Genomic DNA, 14,958 nt, shown 5'->3' on the forward strand with positions numbered 1-14,958 from the left:
GAGTTAGCTGATTTCTTGTGCAAATGTAACTTTTTTTGGCTTGCATTCTGTCTCTGGCAATTTTGGAAGCTGTTCTACTTTTGACACTTGTATATGTATAAATAGTCCTGACTTCCAAATTTTTCAATGCTTGGCACGTTTCCCCGATTCATTCGGATTCCTGCCTTGGTTTCTTCTCCAACCTTTTGTTCTCTAGACGGGAATAACTAAGAAGCGTCTTCAGGTGTTATATGGATAGAATGTTTTTAATGATTTTAATTATCAGAGTAGACCTTAAATTCTGCTTTATCGATCTATATTATATCATGTACGGATTCTTTTTCCAGATGGATTGTGCTTTAATATTTGCCTTCATCTTTATATTCCATTAGGGTCTTGCAAACCTTTTTTGTTCGGCGCCGGGTCTCATATTGAATGGGCTCTCATTTCATGTGTGTCCTATAGTAGTTTTAAAATCGTATTTCCAATATGAAAACTTTATTGTGACATCGACTCGTTATTATAAAACCTAATGCTGCTCCCTAGACTTGTCAGCACAATTCTTCATATTTGGGAAGTGGGGAGGAGAGGGAATGTTTGAAGTGTTTCGTCAGGTTGGCCACTGGTTATACAATGTTCCCTAGGTTGACTTGTTTGTTATCTGAATGTGGCATTCTGCATAGCGTCTGGACTGCGTGTTAGGATCTTGATGGCATGTGGTACTCAAATGCCTGCCTGCAACTTTGTGATTGAGGTAATACAGTTTTATTGATGAGCGCCTGTGCACCAACTTAATGCTCTGACAGTTGATAACGATTTATTGATGATAGTCATGGTCTGCTGATGTTGTAGACCGGATGACTGTATATGGATGAGTTGGAATCAAAAAGCTGGCTTATCCAAGGAATCCTACACTGCCCAGAATAGGTTGTTTAGCTAAATCAGACTTAGAATGAGATACTGGGTCCTATTGATTTTTCCCACTTGGCAGCTGCGTTAGACTTGGTGGTAGATTTGATTCTTCCTATCGTTGTGGCAACTTTGATGTCGAACTGATATTCGGCTTGTGGATCAAGCATTTTGATGGATCATTGTGGATATTTGATTGGGTTGTTTCTTCGTAAATTTGCAGATCCCGCTCGAGATCCAGATCTCCAAATTCATCTGTAAGTGTCATGTAACTTGCGTGGCCTATTATTTAGAGGGGACGAAAGGAACGAAAATACATGATTGTCCAATTTTCTTTTAAATATCATCTAACTTGTGTGAGCTGATATTATTTAGAGGGGGACGAAAAGAACAAAAATATATGATTGTTTAATTCTTCTTAAAATGTCATCTAACTTGCGTGGCCTGGTATTATTTAGAGGCAGACAAAAGGAACGAAAATACATGATTGTCTAATTTTCTCTTTTGACATTTGCTTTTGCCTTTTGCATTTTGTTTGCCATACAAGAACTAACTAGAAAATAGGACTATGAAATGGGAGCCAAAAGAGGGTTTGAACACAAATGGTATTTAATGTGAGAATTAAATTTATTCCGTAACATGAGTGTAAGGTACTTTTCTTTGTGTAATAAGCAGCCTTCACCTTATAGAAGTTACAGTCCTCGCCGTAAAAGCTTGTCGCAATCCCGTTCGTCTTCGGTATGTTCAATATCCTTAAAGCTTATTTCTGGAGTTGATTATGAATTTTTTATCTCAGAAGTAGTATTTTGAGGACGTCGCGGATGATTTATTGGCAGGTGAAGTCTGATCGCAGCAGATCTGCTGACTCTGGATATCGCTATTGAGAGATGAGGTCTTTTTGGCTGGAACTGTCTTAGATATTTTATGTGAAGCTTTAGGATTCGTATGCAGCTTGCTTTTATGTTGGTTTTGAGTTCTAAATAAAGGGCCAGATGGTGCATTTGATTTGCCAACAAAACAAAATTTATATGAATTATAACTAGATTATCAAGATGATTGCAATGAACTCTTTCCTGGTTCTTGCTAACTCGTTTGGGATGCTAATGATGGTTGGGGTGTTATATTCTCTATGCCCTATGTCCTTGGTTAGTCTTGATCGTTAGAGATCTCTGTCATTTCATAATTAGTTTTGCTTGATGTCATTAGATTATGCCACCACGTCCCCAAGCAAGGAAAATATTTTGGCTTATAACTTTCATTTCTTTATTACGACAATTTTAATAATCTAAAGTGTATGCTTTATGATTTTTAACCTAGCTCTTTTAATGATTTATTACAATAAAGGTACGCCATTTATAACTTAACATTCGACTTAATAAGAGGACGCTTTTTATAACTTAACATCTTCAACTTAATAAGGAGGTCATAAGTTCTGCGTGGCTGCAAGGGGGAAAAAAGAAAAGAGAATAAAGGCAAACGTCTTCATGAATGTGGCAATGAAATTGAATCTTATGTTACGGTATGGAATTTTCTTTGAAAATTACTTAAAGAATTAAATTATAATGTCAAAATTTATTATCAGCGTAACTGTTTCCACTGCAAAAATTATCAGCACCAGAAACATTGTAGCTTATATTACAAAATTAAAGACTGTTAAATACTGTTAATTTAAATCACAAGGCATTGCGCCAAGACGCGGGGTCTATAGAGAGACGGGGCAATTCCAGCTAAGATCAGCTTTCCTAAGACTGCAACCGACCCTATCTATCTCCGTTACAATCGTTACTAACCCATTTTAGTTGCCTACCGGTGTGATGACGACGATGACTATAATTTGTGACGAGCTATAATTCATACCAAAAAAATACGAAGACTATATTTTTCAATCCAAAGATTAAATTCTTTTAACCCAACATAGAACTTGAACATCACTCATGCATGCAATTCACATACAATGGGCCAGCTCTTGCACAACCGTCAACAATCACCCTCACCACGATATGCAGGTAAAGATCCAGTACGTAAATTCTGAATACACAGCATTTGCACGAACGTCAGGTATAAAATCCAGCAGCGGCTCCGCCTCGTCCGCTCAACGTAACGAGTCGTCTCAATGCCCCAAACTCCCAAATACCCAATTTCTCCAATTAGACAACATCTTATTTTATGCCCCCAGAGGAGAAGAAAGTAGAGCAAGATAATGTCCATCAATCACACTGCCACCTGTCTGCCAGGTGAATTCCAGGGCCAGCCGGAGTTGTAGCCTGCCATGACATGACAGACCTAAAGGCCAAAGCATTACTTAAACATTTCTCAAGCATATATAAAATTTTGATATTTCCCTACTAGTGGGAAGTTTTCTTCGCAGGGAAACAAGCATGTCACCGATTTTGCGAGGGCATTCTCTCTGAACCGTGCCTTAATCGAAATCCTAATGGTCTCATGCTTGGGTCTGACCCACCAAGGGGTTGGTGGTACGCTACCCAACCGGAATCTCTATCAACGTGGTTTGACGACAAGGAAGGCAAGGGATCTCTTTCCCATGCATGGAAGCGACTTGGTAGGTGGTTTTCTTCTTGAAAATTGCGTCCTGATGAACCTGTGGACAAGAAAGAAGCCGCCACCTTGGTCTGGTGATGAGGCCACCGGTGCTAACTGTGCTGATCCTCTATGACTGCTAGATCTTCGGGTTCCAGAAGACATAGGCGTCCTCATAACTGAATTAGTTGGTTGATGCTGTTGATAGTACGCCTGAAGAGCTTGGACTCTATCACGTGCCCGAGCATTGCTGCCTGGATAAGGAGGGATCATTGAGGAAGCAGCTGAGCTTCCCTCTCGCAGCAGCGCTGCAGAAATTTACATGCATCAGACGTCAATTGCCCTAGGATTTTTTTCTCTCCTTTTTTTTGGGGGGGGGGGGGGGTTAATGATTATGCACCAACATCTCAAATCACATTGGAGCAGTTCGATCATTCGTAAAACAATCCTTCCTTTCTAATCACAAAAGGTGTACCTGTGCCCAACAAGAAAGGATGCATAAAAGATCCTGATCTGGGTACATCCAAACCACCCCTGGCTGGCCTTTGGCTGGCAGGTGATATCGAAGGCTGATCAGCAGCAGCTAGACGACTGCTGGCAGTAGAGAAAGGCCCAGAATGGTGTTCCCAACTGTGATAATGGAGATCCACACGGCAGGAAAAGTGTAGGAAGCTGGCATGTCATTAGGCAAGATGGGCCATTCCAGGGGTTGGTAAAGTTAGAAGCTTCTGAAACCGTTCCAGCAGAGTTTGACGAAGATGGATGTATTGGTCCAATATACGCGATATATGGACAATGATGATTAGCAGATGCTGTATGTTCAGCAAATATAGCATGTTGTCCCACTATGTCATGATCTGCATCCCACCATTCCAGTCAACATAGCATATTCAGTCAAATGCAAGCTTCAACTACAACAAAAAGGAGATGCTGATACCCAGGGAAAAGAATCTTACATGCAGTTGATGAAAATTCCCCTTCCCTGGAAAAAGGAACACAACATTAAAGAGTTGACAAGCAGCACATCATTTCCCAGAAACAAGGATTATAGTGCTTTATTTTATTTTATTTCTTTTTAAGGAACACAAGGAGGAGTATCTGTAAAACTGAGAGCCAAAAAAGGGACAATGCAAAGGGTCATCATTTTTTATACAACTCCACAGAATGTAGATCAAAATCTAATAATTGCAAAGCTACTACAGAACACTGCCAAATATAACCAGAAGTCCAGAACTGATTCTTCCATATCAGTGAGCCGTGTAATTTATGCATCTTTGAAAGGACGAGAGAACAAGTTAAACTTTTTCCTCTATTAAAATCTCAAGAGAAAAATGCTTTATGAAGCTTCTAAGGAACCACCTTTTCTATTTCTGTCAATGCTGTGATGGCTTCAAAATCATGATTCGGTATTGTTAAAAAAATAGTCGGATAAACAACACCAAAAAGAGGAATGAGCACAGTGAAGAACAACCCCCCCCCCCCAAAAAAAAGGAAAAGAAATGCACACCAAAATAAAAAACACAGAGAAAAAGGCAGCACGGGCAATCACCCCAAAAATCAATCACAAAACAGATCTTAGTCGGCAGACTTACTCAAAAGATGGAGGAAGTCGGGCCAAGCTCCCAAATGGACACCAATGAACCCCGAAAGACTGTTGGGGAAAAAAAACAATAGAAGTCAACATGATTAGCAGAAGATAGCTCACACACATACAGGCAAACCCTACCATTTCAACAACTCGTACTCATTTTTTTTCTTTTCTTTTTTGGGGACCGGGCGGGGGGGGGGGGGATGTGGTGTAACCATTTGACAGTGCCACGAGAACATACATACGTTCTCTTTAGACAAACAATTTTTGAAAGAACTCAACATCAGTTTACAAGTCAGAAGCCGTCAAGGTGTAATCCGTACTGGTGAGGTTGTTATAAGACAAATGAAGATGCATTTGTAGACAGAGATGAGAGAAACCAACAAAGATTGCTCAACAGAGAAAACTTTGCTAGCAATTAGAAGGGCCGTATTTTTATCAGCTTCCAGAAGAGTAGGCATATGGGAAAAATTTACAATATACAACAAGAAAAACAAATTCATATATGTAATGATATTTTCATAACAACACATAGCAAACACATGCCATTAGCATGATTCACCAAAAAAGGAACTAGAAGAAATAATAATGTTGGTAAAGTTTCTTTTGTAAGCATAAAATATAACAGGAGAAGAATAGTAACAATAACATCATTAAGAATCAATGATTAACATGATAGAGACCGATACCATTTCAGAGTAGCTAAGATCATAAAGATCCTCATCATGCGCCCAATCATCCATGCTTAATTCTGGGTAAGACTGAGAGCCATTAGCATAAAGCCACTGGCCTTTCTCAATCTTCCGACAATTGGGACATTGCATTGCCCCTTTTATATTGAATGCTGAACCAATGCAATCTGAACAGTTCAAAGCATATAAACATTAGCATAAGAATATGTTGCGGGTATTATCATGTCAGGAATTTAATTCTAAGAAATCACATGCAATCATGCGATATCACAGTGCTTCAATGCTTTCTAACAGTTTATAATGAACTCTTATAAATGTCCCCATTAAAGCAGCATACGAGTTAATACATAAATGAAAAATTGAAACATATATCTCATGGAGAAGAACTTACAGTTTAACTAAATTCGTTTGATATTTATGTGGGAGCTATAAATGTTTTAATCATATTTGTTGTAAGGCTCATATATGGTTCAGAATATTACCAAGATTTTCACCTTTAGACCACTGGATGGAGCTACTTTTTCGATAGTTATTTTATTGTTAGGTTTTCTTTAACTTGTTTGGAAGTTGAATTAGGCTCTAGCTCATCTTCTCTAGGTTTATATCAGTTTCAATTATTATTTTTTATTATTTATATCTAAAGCTCTATAAATAGCCACTACTCTACCTTCCATTCTTCTCTTATCCTCCCCTCCTCCTCCTTCCCCCCTTGTCCTATACCATTTGCTAAGATGGAAATTGAAAACCAATGTTAAGCCTAGCAGAGATTAGGGTTTTATTAAATTTATTTTTATGTTTTTGTAACTACATAGGCCCGTTTGGAAATCTTTAAGCAGCTTTTTACTCGTAATTTGCAGAATATGAGATAAGTATGTGAGAATAATTTTATCTCGACTTACGTGAAACGTGCTTATCAGTGATTTCAATCGTGATGACAAACAACCTATATTGTTAGGTTTTCTTTAATTTATTATGAATTAGGCTTTATTATTTTTTATTTAAATCAAGGGCTCTATAAATAGCCCTATGATTTCTCATTTGAATTATTATTATTTTATTATTTTGTTGTCACCCTCTCCTCCAATTCCTTTGATCTTCCCTCCACTCTTCTCTTAGAATCTGTTTGGCATGATGGAATTTTTGCCATGGAAAGAAGATGGGAAAGGCCAAAATCCTTGATTGGCATGCCATAAATGCTTCTCCAAGGAGCTTTAAATTCCATAAAATGTGGGAAGCTCATTTGCATCCACCTATGTTGGGAATGTGACATCTCAATTTTTATGGATAGGATTTAATTATGAGGTATGGGGTTATAAACACTAGGGAAGTGAGAAAGAATGGAATAGAATATGAAATTGGAGAAAAATATGAAAAAAAAATCCATATACTTCATAGGTAACAGTGTAACACACCCCGGGTGGAATTTTTTATAAAAGGAGGAGAAACGTGGAGGTTTTTTTATCGCCCGCACTCAAATCACAGGTTTTTTTTTTATAAATTTGGAATGGGTGTTCAAAAATAGAAGAAAAGGAGGAGAAACGTGGAGGCTCTGCTAGAGTTCATATTTTTCGACCACGAGAGTATTTTCAAGCTTCCAAAACTTTAGGTACAGGTTTCTATCAACTGTATATGTGGAGAAGAAAATAAATGAATTTAGCAACTTGGTTCACCACTCAAATGTCAAAACCTGGGCAACTCGATCTAACGTAGATGAATTTATGCCGCCAGGATTGAAGTTCATACCTTGAAATTCAACATGGATGTTCATATCCATTCTAAAGTTTACTTCCAAATGAAGAGACAATTCATCGTGACATCAAATGGCATGAACAACAAATAGAACGACATTGTCATACAAGTGTCGCGCTTGGCAGGCAGGCACAACAAATAATGCAACCAAATGTCATACAGACCTTATTTATTATTTAGTGAGAAATCATAAACCCAACAAGGAAGAGGTCCATTGAGCATAACAACAAACAACAAGGGTCACGCTTGGCTGACATTTTTATTCTCTCTCTCGATCCATGGTGAAATTAGAATCAACAACTCTAGTCCAAGTAATTCCAATTCGCACATTCATAGTTCCTCTATTTTACTCTGATGGCATTCTTATTAAACAAGTACAAAAGAGAATTTCTGATCCTATTGCATACTTATTGCAAGCTCAAATTCCATGAATCCAGACAAAGTGCAATAGAATAATTCCCAGCTCCGCCACAAATCTACTTACCCAGATGAAATTGATGACCGCATTGAAGCTTGGCCCACGATCTGTCTCCATTATCGGCGACAACCTCAAGGCAGATTGAACACGACACTGAACCAAAGGACTTGCCTCCAGCGCCAGCATCCCCGTCGCCATCATCAACCACCACATCGTCATCGATTCCAAGACCCATACCACAACAGAAGCTTCGAAACCCTAATTTTGCGAGCAGAGATAACACGATTTAATATCTGCCCTCTCTCCGTCTCGGTAAGGATGTACGCCGCCAACACGCAAATATGCCGGGAAAACGTGAAAGTATCCAAGTAAAACTGAGATCTGAATTGTTGCAGGAGTGGAGGAGGAGGACGAGGATCGTTTTTGGTGGGCAAACGCAATCTGATTGTCAAAAGGAAAAATCAGCTTTCTGAGTCCGTCCCTCTCAATCGATCTCTTTATCTCGGCGTCTTCATTTGTTACCGTTGGATCATTCAGTATCTGGGTAAGATAATAAACGCTGTCCAACCGCAACTTATCTACGGTTGGCATTGATCTTGTGGGCTTTTTGTCAGCGTTTCACGCGTTCATAATATTGTTATTTTTCTTTTACATCTTGGCTGAAATTTTATTGTGACAAATAAATTATAATAAGATTAAAAATTCTTTTGAGAAAATGGGTGAAAATTCATGTCTGGAAACCTGTTCAGAATGAATTATATTGTTTCGAGTAAAAAATATGGGTATTGTAGAATGAAAAAAAATAATTCTCGTGACATTCGAATCTGTGTTAAAAATAAAGTGGGGGTTTGGACTAATGCCATTTCAAAAAAAATTTTATGTAGTAAAAATTACATATCATAAAATCTATATGTTTTTAATATATTTGAAAATAATTGTATTATATATTATTTATATAATCTTTAATTTATCAAACTGACTTTTTATTAAAGACTTCTGATCAGCAAACTTCAATCAAAATTAAAAAGCAAACATACCCTAATTATTGATAACGCTTTCTGCAATTTTTAGATCCACACCGCGGGGGTAAAAAAATTTCACCTTTTATTTTCTATGTGCTAACTAATCTCACGGGAATGACGGTTTGGAAATAAGGTGTCTTGGAGCTAAGCAAGCTTTAAAGTAGAAGGTAAGCAAAAATACATTAAAAACACAATAGCAGCATCGCTTCGTGACAATCATTGAAGAAGGTATCAGTTGGTAGAGCCATCATCACTATAAGTACAGAATGGAATGAATGGATTATTGAATTGAATTAAGGTATCAGTTGGTGCCAACAATAATAGTCTCCCCATTCATTCATGAGCGAGCCCGTTTCTCTCCCGTATAAAACAATAAGCTTGTTTTTCAATTCAAGGTGCCAGCAAACCTTACAGTTTATGACAAATATCATCATTAAGGCGCATTGTTATATATTTTATATTATATATTTGAAAAAATAGATTTTCTGTTACTTGTGGACATAGGATTAGTCCCCCAAGGTGCCTTTGTGATCTGATTCTCAACGAGGCTAATGTAACGAATTAAATTATCATCACTCTTGAAACAACCAATTTCCAGTTGCGCAAACAAGTCTTCAGTGAATAATGACGAAGAAGTTAAAGAAATCAGGAGAGAGAACAACCGCTTGTCGATGAAACAAGAGTGTTTAGAAATATGAAGAAGCATTTTTTAAAATTATTTTATATAAATTGAGATAAAACTCCTATCGTATATTTATTTTATATATCATAAAATCACTTTTAAATTAATTTTACTCACAGGCCCTAAAGGAGACGCAGGTGTATGCGCATGGGCTTTGCTGGGTCTGGATGGAATAAGATTTCTCTTTCGTTGGACTGAAAGAACAAAATGATGCAATAAATAATTTTTTTACTAAAACATAAGTATTTTTTTTATTAGAGATAATCCTATTTGAAATACTGTCAGGTACTAAATGTGGATACTTTTTCTAACAAAGATTCAAATATTAATTCACCATGTCATGAGGGACTAGTTTCTTCCGTTATATCTGATAAATAAAATTTTTCAGCTCGGGGAAAGATTGGTGCTGAGGATGGTCAACGGTGTGTGCAGGGATCCATTCACTTTATTCTCGTTCTTATCGTGAAGCACGCCATCTTTGAAAAGAATATGTCTAAAAAGCATATTCGGAAGCCACTGGGAGTCCAAACCAGAAGCCGCTTCCACCAATCCACGAGGACGTCTCTCCATTATGGCTCCAGGGCACAGTATTAATTATTAACCACTCCCTAAATGCACCAGGTTTATTTGAGAATTTTGATTACAAAACATCAGACGAAGAAAGTTTAACTGTAAGAAGCAAAAAACCAAAGAACTCCCGTAAGTTAGACTTAGGTTGTGTTTGGATGAAACCAAACCATGGTTCAGAGAATAGCTTTTGGAGATTGGGAAGAATAGATTTTGTAAAATTTTGAGAAGTGAGTGTTTGGATAGTTGTTATCAAAAGTACTTTTTATATATACAAATTACTAAAAAAAACATAAGTTAATATGATAATTATATAAAAGATAAATTTTATGATATATTTTAATTTGAAGGAATAAAATTGTTAATAATATATTTTTTACCAACATAATTAATAAGACATAAGATAATGTAATTAATAAGTAATTAATACGTGTATATATGTTTATAAGATATAAGGTTAAATATGTTTATAAAAAAATAATTGAGAAATGTTAAAGTCATATTATTGTTGAGATCCACTCTGACAGGCACAATCATCTTTCCAATTTGAGCCAGAAGCAGAATGAATTCACTTCTCCTGAAACCATGGTTTTGGATTCCAAAATCATGGTTTCAGATTATTGGCCCAAAATTGATGCTGTTTGGGTGACATCTCACCAAAACCATGGTTTTGCCTCCCAAACCATGGTTTTGAGGGTCACCCAAACAGACTCTTAGAAGGTGTTTGTAGTTTGAAAAATAACTTCAGGAAAAAAGATTTTTAGAAGAATAGATTTTATGAAAAATAAATTTTGCAAAAAAGTAATTCTGATAAAGTGAGAGTATTTAGATAGTTGTTATCAGAAACATTTTTTATATGTGCGAATTACTAAAAAAAAGCACAGATTAATATGATAATTATATAAAAGATAGATTTTATAATATATTTTAATTTAAAGAAATAAAATTGTTAATAATATATTTCTTAACAACATAATTAATAATATATAAGATAATATAATTAATAAATAATTAATATGTGTATATATATTTGTAAAGTATAAGATTAAATATGTTTATAAAAAAATAATTGAGGAGTGTCAAAGTAATTTATCATTGAGATATATTCTGATAGGCACAATTATACTTTCCAATTTGAACCAAAAGCATAGTGGATTCACTTTTTTTAAAACTATAGTTTTGAGTCTGAAATTATAGTTTTTGTCCAAAACCATGGTTTGTTAATTTTCCTCTTGTTTGGTGGTTTGGGTCTCAAAACAATAGTTTCCTATGCTACCCAAACATGCCCTTAACATGTGAATCTATAGTAGTCAATCCACATCAATTCCAGCGTCTATAAGAAAACGGAGGCGCCCTTAGTTGAATAATTGCATATACTATCCTCAAATCTAAATATTACCTCTGATCTTTAATACAAGAATTAGTTAATTGATTTGAGTAGATTAAAAAAATTAGTTAAATTATTTATTTGTAATAACTAATTATTACTTTTCCTAAAATATCTTTACTAGTTAAATGTATTAGCTAGAACTATCATTATTATAAAGATTGGCTTGGAAAAAAATAGATAAATATGAAAAATAAAGTAGATTGGGATATTATATTTAGGATCAAAATAAAAATCAAATAAGTTTTTATATTAAAGATCAGAAGTAGTATCATCCTTAAATCTAACTATCTTTTTTAATATTAATATAACTGTATATATTTCACCGACGAAAATAACCCAAATTCCTTTTTCCTGTACAAATGGCATAAAAATATCTTTTTCGGGAAAATTTAAAAGCATGATTTAATGATTAATTAACAAAGTGATGAACACCAACTCAAGGTTTTTTCATTACAATTGATAGGAAACGGAATAGTAACAGAATTGGGAGGAAAGCAGGGGTCTATCAAATATAAATACCAGTAATCCCACCGCCATATTGACAATTTCTCCATCAAAGCTCACCGCCCCTGCCATTCCTAAGCTCTCCGAGAGACAGACAAGAAGAAGAAGAAGAAGTAACCATGCTTGTTTATCAGGATATGCTTACCGGTAAATCTTTGATCTTCGATCGTCTTCTTTGGCTGAGTCAGCAACTTGTTTTTACTCTGAATTTGATGTTCGCGTAAACAATAAGCTGTTGCCTGGAGTCGACTTCATTATATCTTCGTGTTTACGTTTATATTTTGATTTCATAAAATTTTATAGGATCCATTTCTTTAGACATATTATAGTATGTGTGACCTGACGAGGAATGGACTGGTTGGGGACATGTGATTTTCCGACTGATAGATATTATCGCCGGACGGATTAGGTAAATACCATTGATTGCATAATATTCTCTAGATACTTGCACTCATGTGATGAATTTTCAGGTGATGAGCTTCTCTCGGACTCATTCCCATACAAGGAGATTGAGAATGGAATGCTGTGGGAGGTGGAGGGAAAGGTTGGGAATTATTTAGCATTTATTTGCATAATTATGGGTCCTCTGTTCCTCTGCCTGCTTTAATTTTTTGATGTCGGAGGATATTATGGCTTACCAAGTCAATGTTGCTGCTGGCAGTGGGTTGTGAAAGGGGCAATCAATGTAGACATTGGCGCTAATCCTTCGGCAGAAGGCGGTGAAGATGAAGGTGTAGATGATCAAGCTGTCAAAGTGGTTGATATTGTCGACACTTTCAGGCTTCAGGTAAGCAGTATTTCTTATTCTGTTTTAACTAAGTTTTGCCAGTGTTGTGTGTGAATGGAAATTTGCTTTTTCAGGAACAACCCGCGTTTGATAAGAAGCAATTTGTTAGTTACATGAAGAAATATATTAAGTTGCTGACACCCAAATTAGAGCCGGAGAAGCAAGAATTGTTCAAGAAGCACATTGAAGGGGCAACCAAATATCTCCTCTCGAAGCTCAGTGATCTCCAATTGTAAGTTTCACAGTCTCATGATTCCATTCCCTGATGTTATCGTGTCCTTGGGCCGATGATACTTGATTAATAGTGGCCATCTTTTCACATAAAATTATACTGACTGATTGGCCACAATGTGGCAGTTTTGTGGGAGAGAGTATGCACGATGACAGCACCGTCGTGTTTGCATACTACAAGGAAGGTGCTACCGATCCAACTTTTATCTACATTGCCTACGGATTGAAGGAAATCAAGTGTTAAAAGAGTTCTTGGGCTGAGATAGCAAACTTCAAGCTGTTAATCAGCTTACCGTAGAACATCTAGTTATGTCTAGAGGTGGTGAGAACCTATGTTACTTTTGTTATGAGTGTGTGTATTTGGATCGAATCGTGTACGCTTTGGATTTTCGGAGAATTCGCTTGTTTGGATGTCATCTCACATGCCTTAGTTTCTCCTTTTTTTTCGCGTGGTAATAATTTAGCTGAGATATTTGTGACTTGGCGGTGGCCTGATTTGTTAGGTCGGGTGATTAAAATAACATCATTCATATGAAAAGGCAGCTAATAAATAGGAGCATGCCGTTGCTCAGATTCATGGAGCATTACCGACTGTTTTGCCCAGTTGAATCTCTAGACTAGTTATACCTTGAACAATTTTTTTCCCCAGCAATTGTCCTTGAACAATTTTTTTCCGCGAGACATGTAGATTAGCCTTAGGGCGACTACAAGTCTAAGGGAAGAACCTAATCCCAAAAGACTAGCTTATTAGAAGAAGAGCGTTTTGAACTTATAAACCCTAAAACATTTGTGAGATTTCCTAATATAGGGTTCATAACAAAGCACTTCTCTCGAAAGCCAACGGCTCTACTTTACGGCACTTCACTCGGTCTTCTTACTAGTCAGAACCCTTCGCAGGTGGCCTTTTTCGGTTGGCTAACTCTCAATGAAAACACTAATGTGATGAGCATAAGTCTAAAGAAAGAATCCAATCCCAAAAGTAGTTTATTAAGAGGGAGAGTCTCTTGAACTTATAAACCCTATAACACTTGTAAGATTTCCCAATATGAGACTTATAACACGATCCCACAATCATGTTTGTTTAGTAGTCTTGACTAAAACCTCATACATATATCATCTGAATCAGTGCCCGAAACAGCATGCATACCTTCTATAGCTCATAAATGTTAATGGGTCTGTTTGGATCAGCGATTAGAAAAATAGTTTTTGAAAAAGTAAAATTAGATAAAAACTAAATGGGATAAGATGAATTATATTTAGATTAAAATTCAGAAAAGTTAGCTTACAAAAGTAAAATTAATAAAAATTTATTTGAATTATGGTTGAATAAAAATAAATTTATTATAAAATAACCAAAATAGGTATGAGTTTTAATAAATAATAAAACATGATTAAAAAATAATTTCATATAATACAATAAAATTAAAATAATTTAATATAAAAAAATCAAATTTAATAAGTGAATTGAATTTTAAAACTTTAAAGAAATCATAAAAAATATTTTAAATATAAAGTGAAACATAAAAAAAATTGAGATAATACAATACATTTAAATTAATTTAACATGAAAAAATTATAAAAAATAATTTAAATATAAAATGAAACATGAAAAAATAAAAATACATTTCTAAAAGCATATTTAAAAATAAAAGTATATTTCTAAATTATTTATTACTTTCAACTAATTTTTTATTATCTATAAATTAGTTATTTAAGACTTATAATAAGAACCAAAAGAGATAATAAATTTCTTAATTTTCTCTCTCTCCATATTTCAAAAGCTATAACTCATAAATTATAAGTCATAAACTGTTAGTTTTAACTATAGTTTATTATAGCTTTTCATATAAAAATCATATTGCCCAATCACTCAACAAAACAGTATTGATTGGTCAAAAAAAA

General features: G+C 35.4%; 1 protein-coding gene, 1 long non-coding RNA gene and 1 pseudogene across 2 annotated transcripts; 2 read left to right on the plus strand and 1 right to left on the minus strand.

The window, feature by feature from the left end:
• Window positions 1–993: 993 nt before the first annotated feature.
• LOC114740436 (uncharacterized) lies at window positions 994–1,835 on the plus strand. The gene is made up of 3 exons (XR_003739688.1): window positions 994–1,145; window positions 1,564–1,626; window positions 1,725–1,835. It is a non-coding gene; the product is annotated as an uncharacterized LOC114740436 (long non-coding RNA).
• A 903-nt stretch (window positions 1,836–2,738) lies between these two features.
• Window positions 2,739–8,343, minus strand: LOC114740431 (E3 ubiquitin-protein ligase RFI2-like; annotated as a pseudogene).
• A 3,666-nt stretch (window positions 8,344–12,009) lies between these two features.
• LOC114740441 (translationally-controlled tumor protein homolog) lies at window positions 12,010–13,659 on the plus strand. Its single transcript, XM_028928587.1, has 5 exons — window positions 12,010–12,185; window positions 12,509–12,582; window positions 12,700–12,825; window positions 12,900–13,057; window positions 13,183–13,659. The coding sequence occupies exons 1-5, from the start codon at window positions 12,158–12,160 to the stop codon at window positions 13,298–13,300; spliced, it is 504 nt and encodes a 167-aa protein (XP_028784420.1). The 5' UTR covers window positions 12,010–12,157; the 3' UTR covers window positions 13,301–13,659.
• The last annotated feature ends 1,299 nt before the right edge of the window (window positions 13,660–14,958 follow it).

This window comes from Neltuma alba, unplaced genomic scaffold (genome assembly GCF_004799145.2).
Source record: "Neltuma alba isolate B1F8T4 unplaced genomic scaffold, ASM479914v2 tig00003151_pilon, whole genome shotgun sequence".
NCBI classification, from domain to species: Eukaryota; Viridiplantae; Streptophyta; class Magnoliopsida; order Fabales; family Fabaceae; genus Neltuma; species Neltuma alba.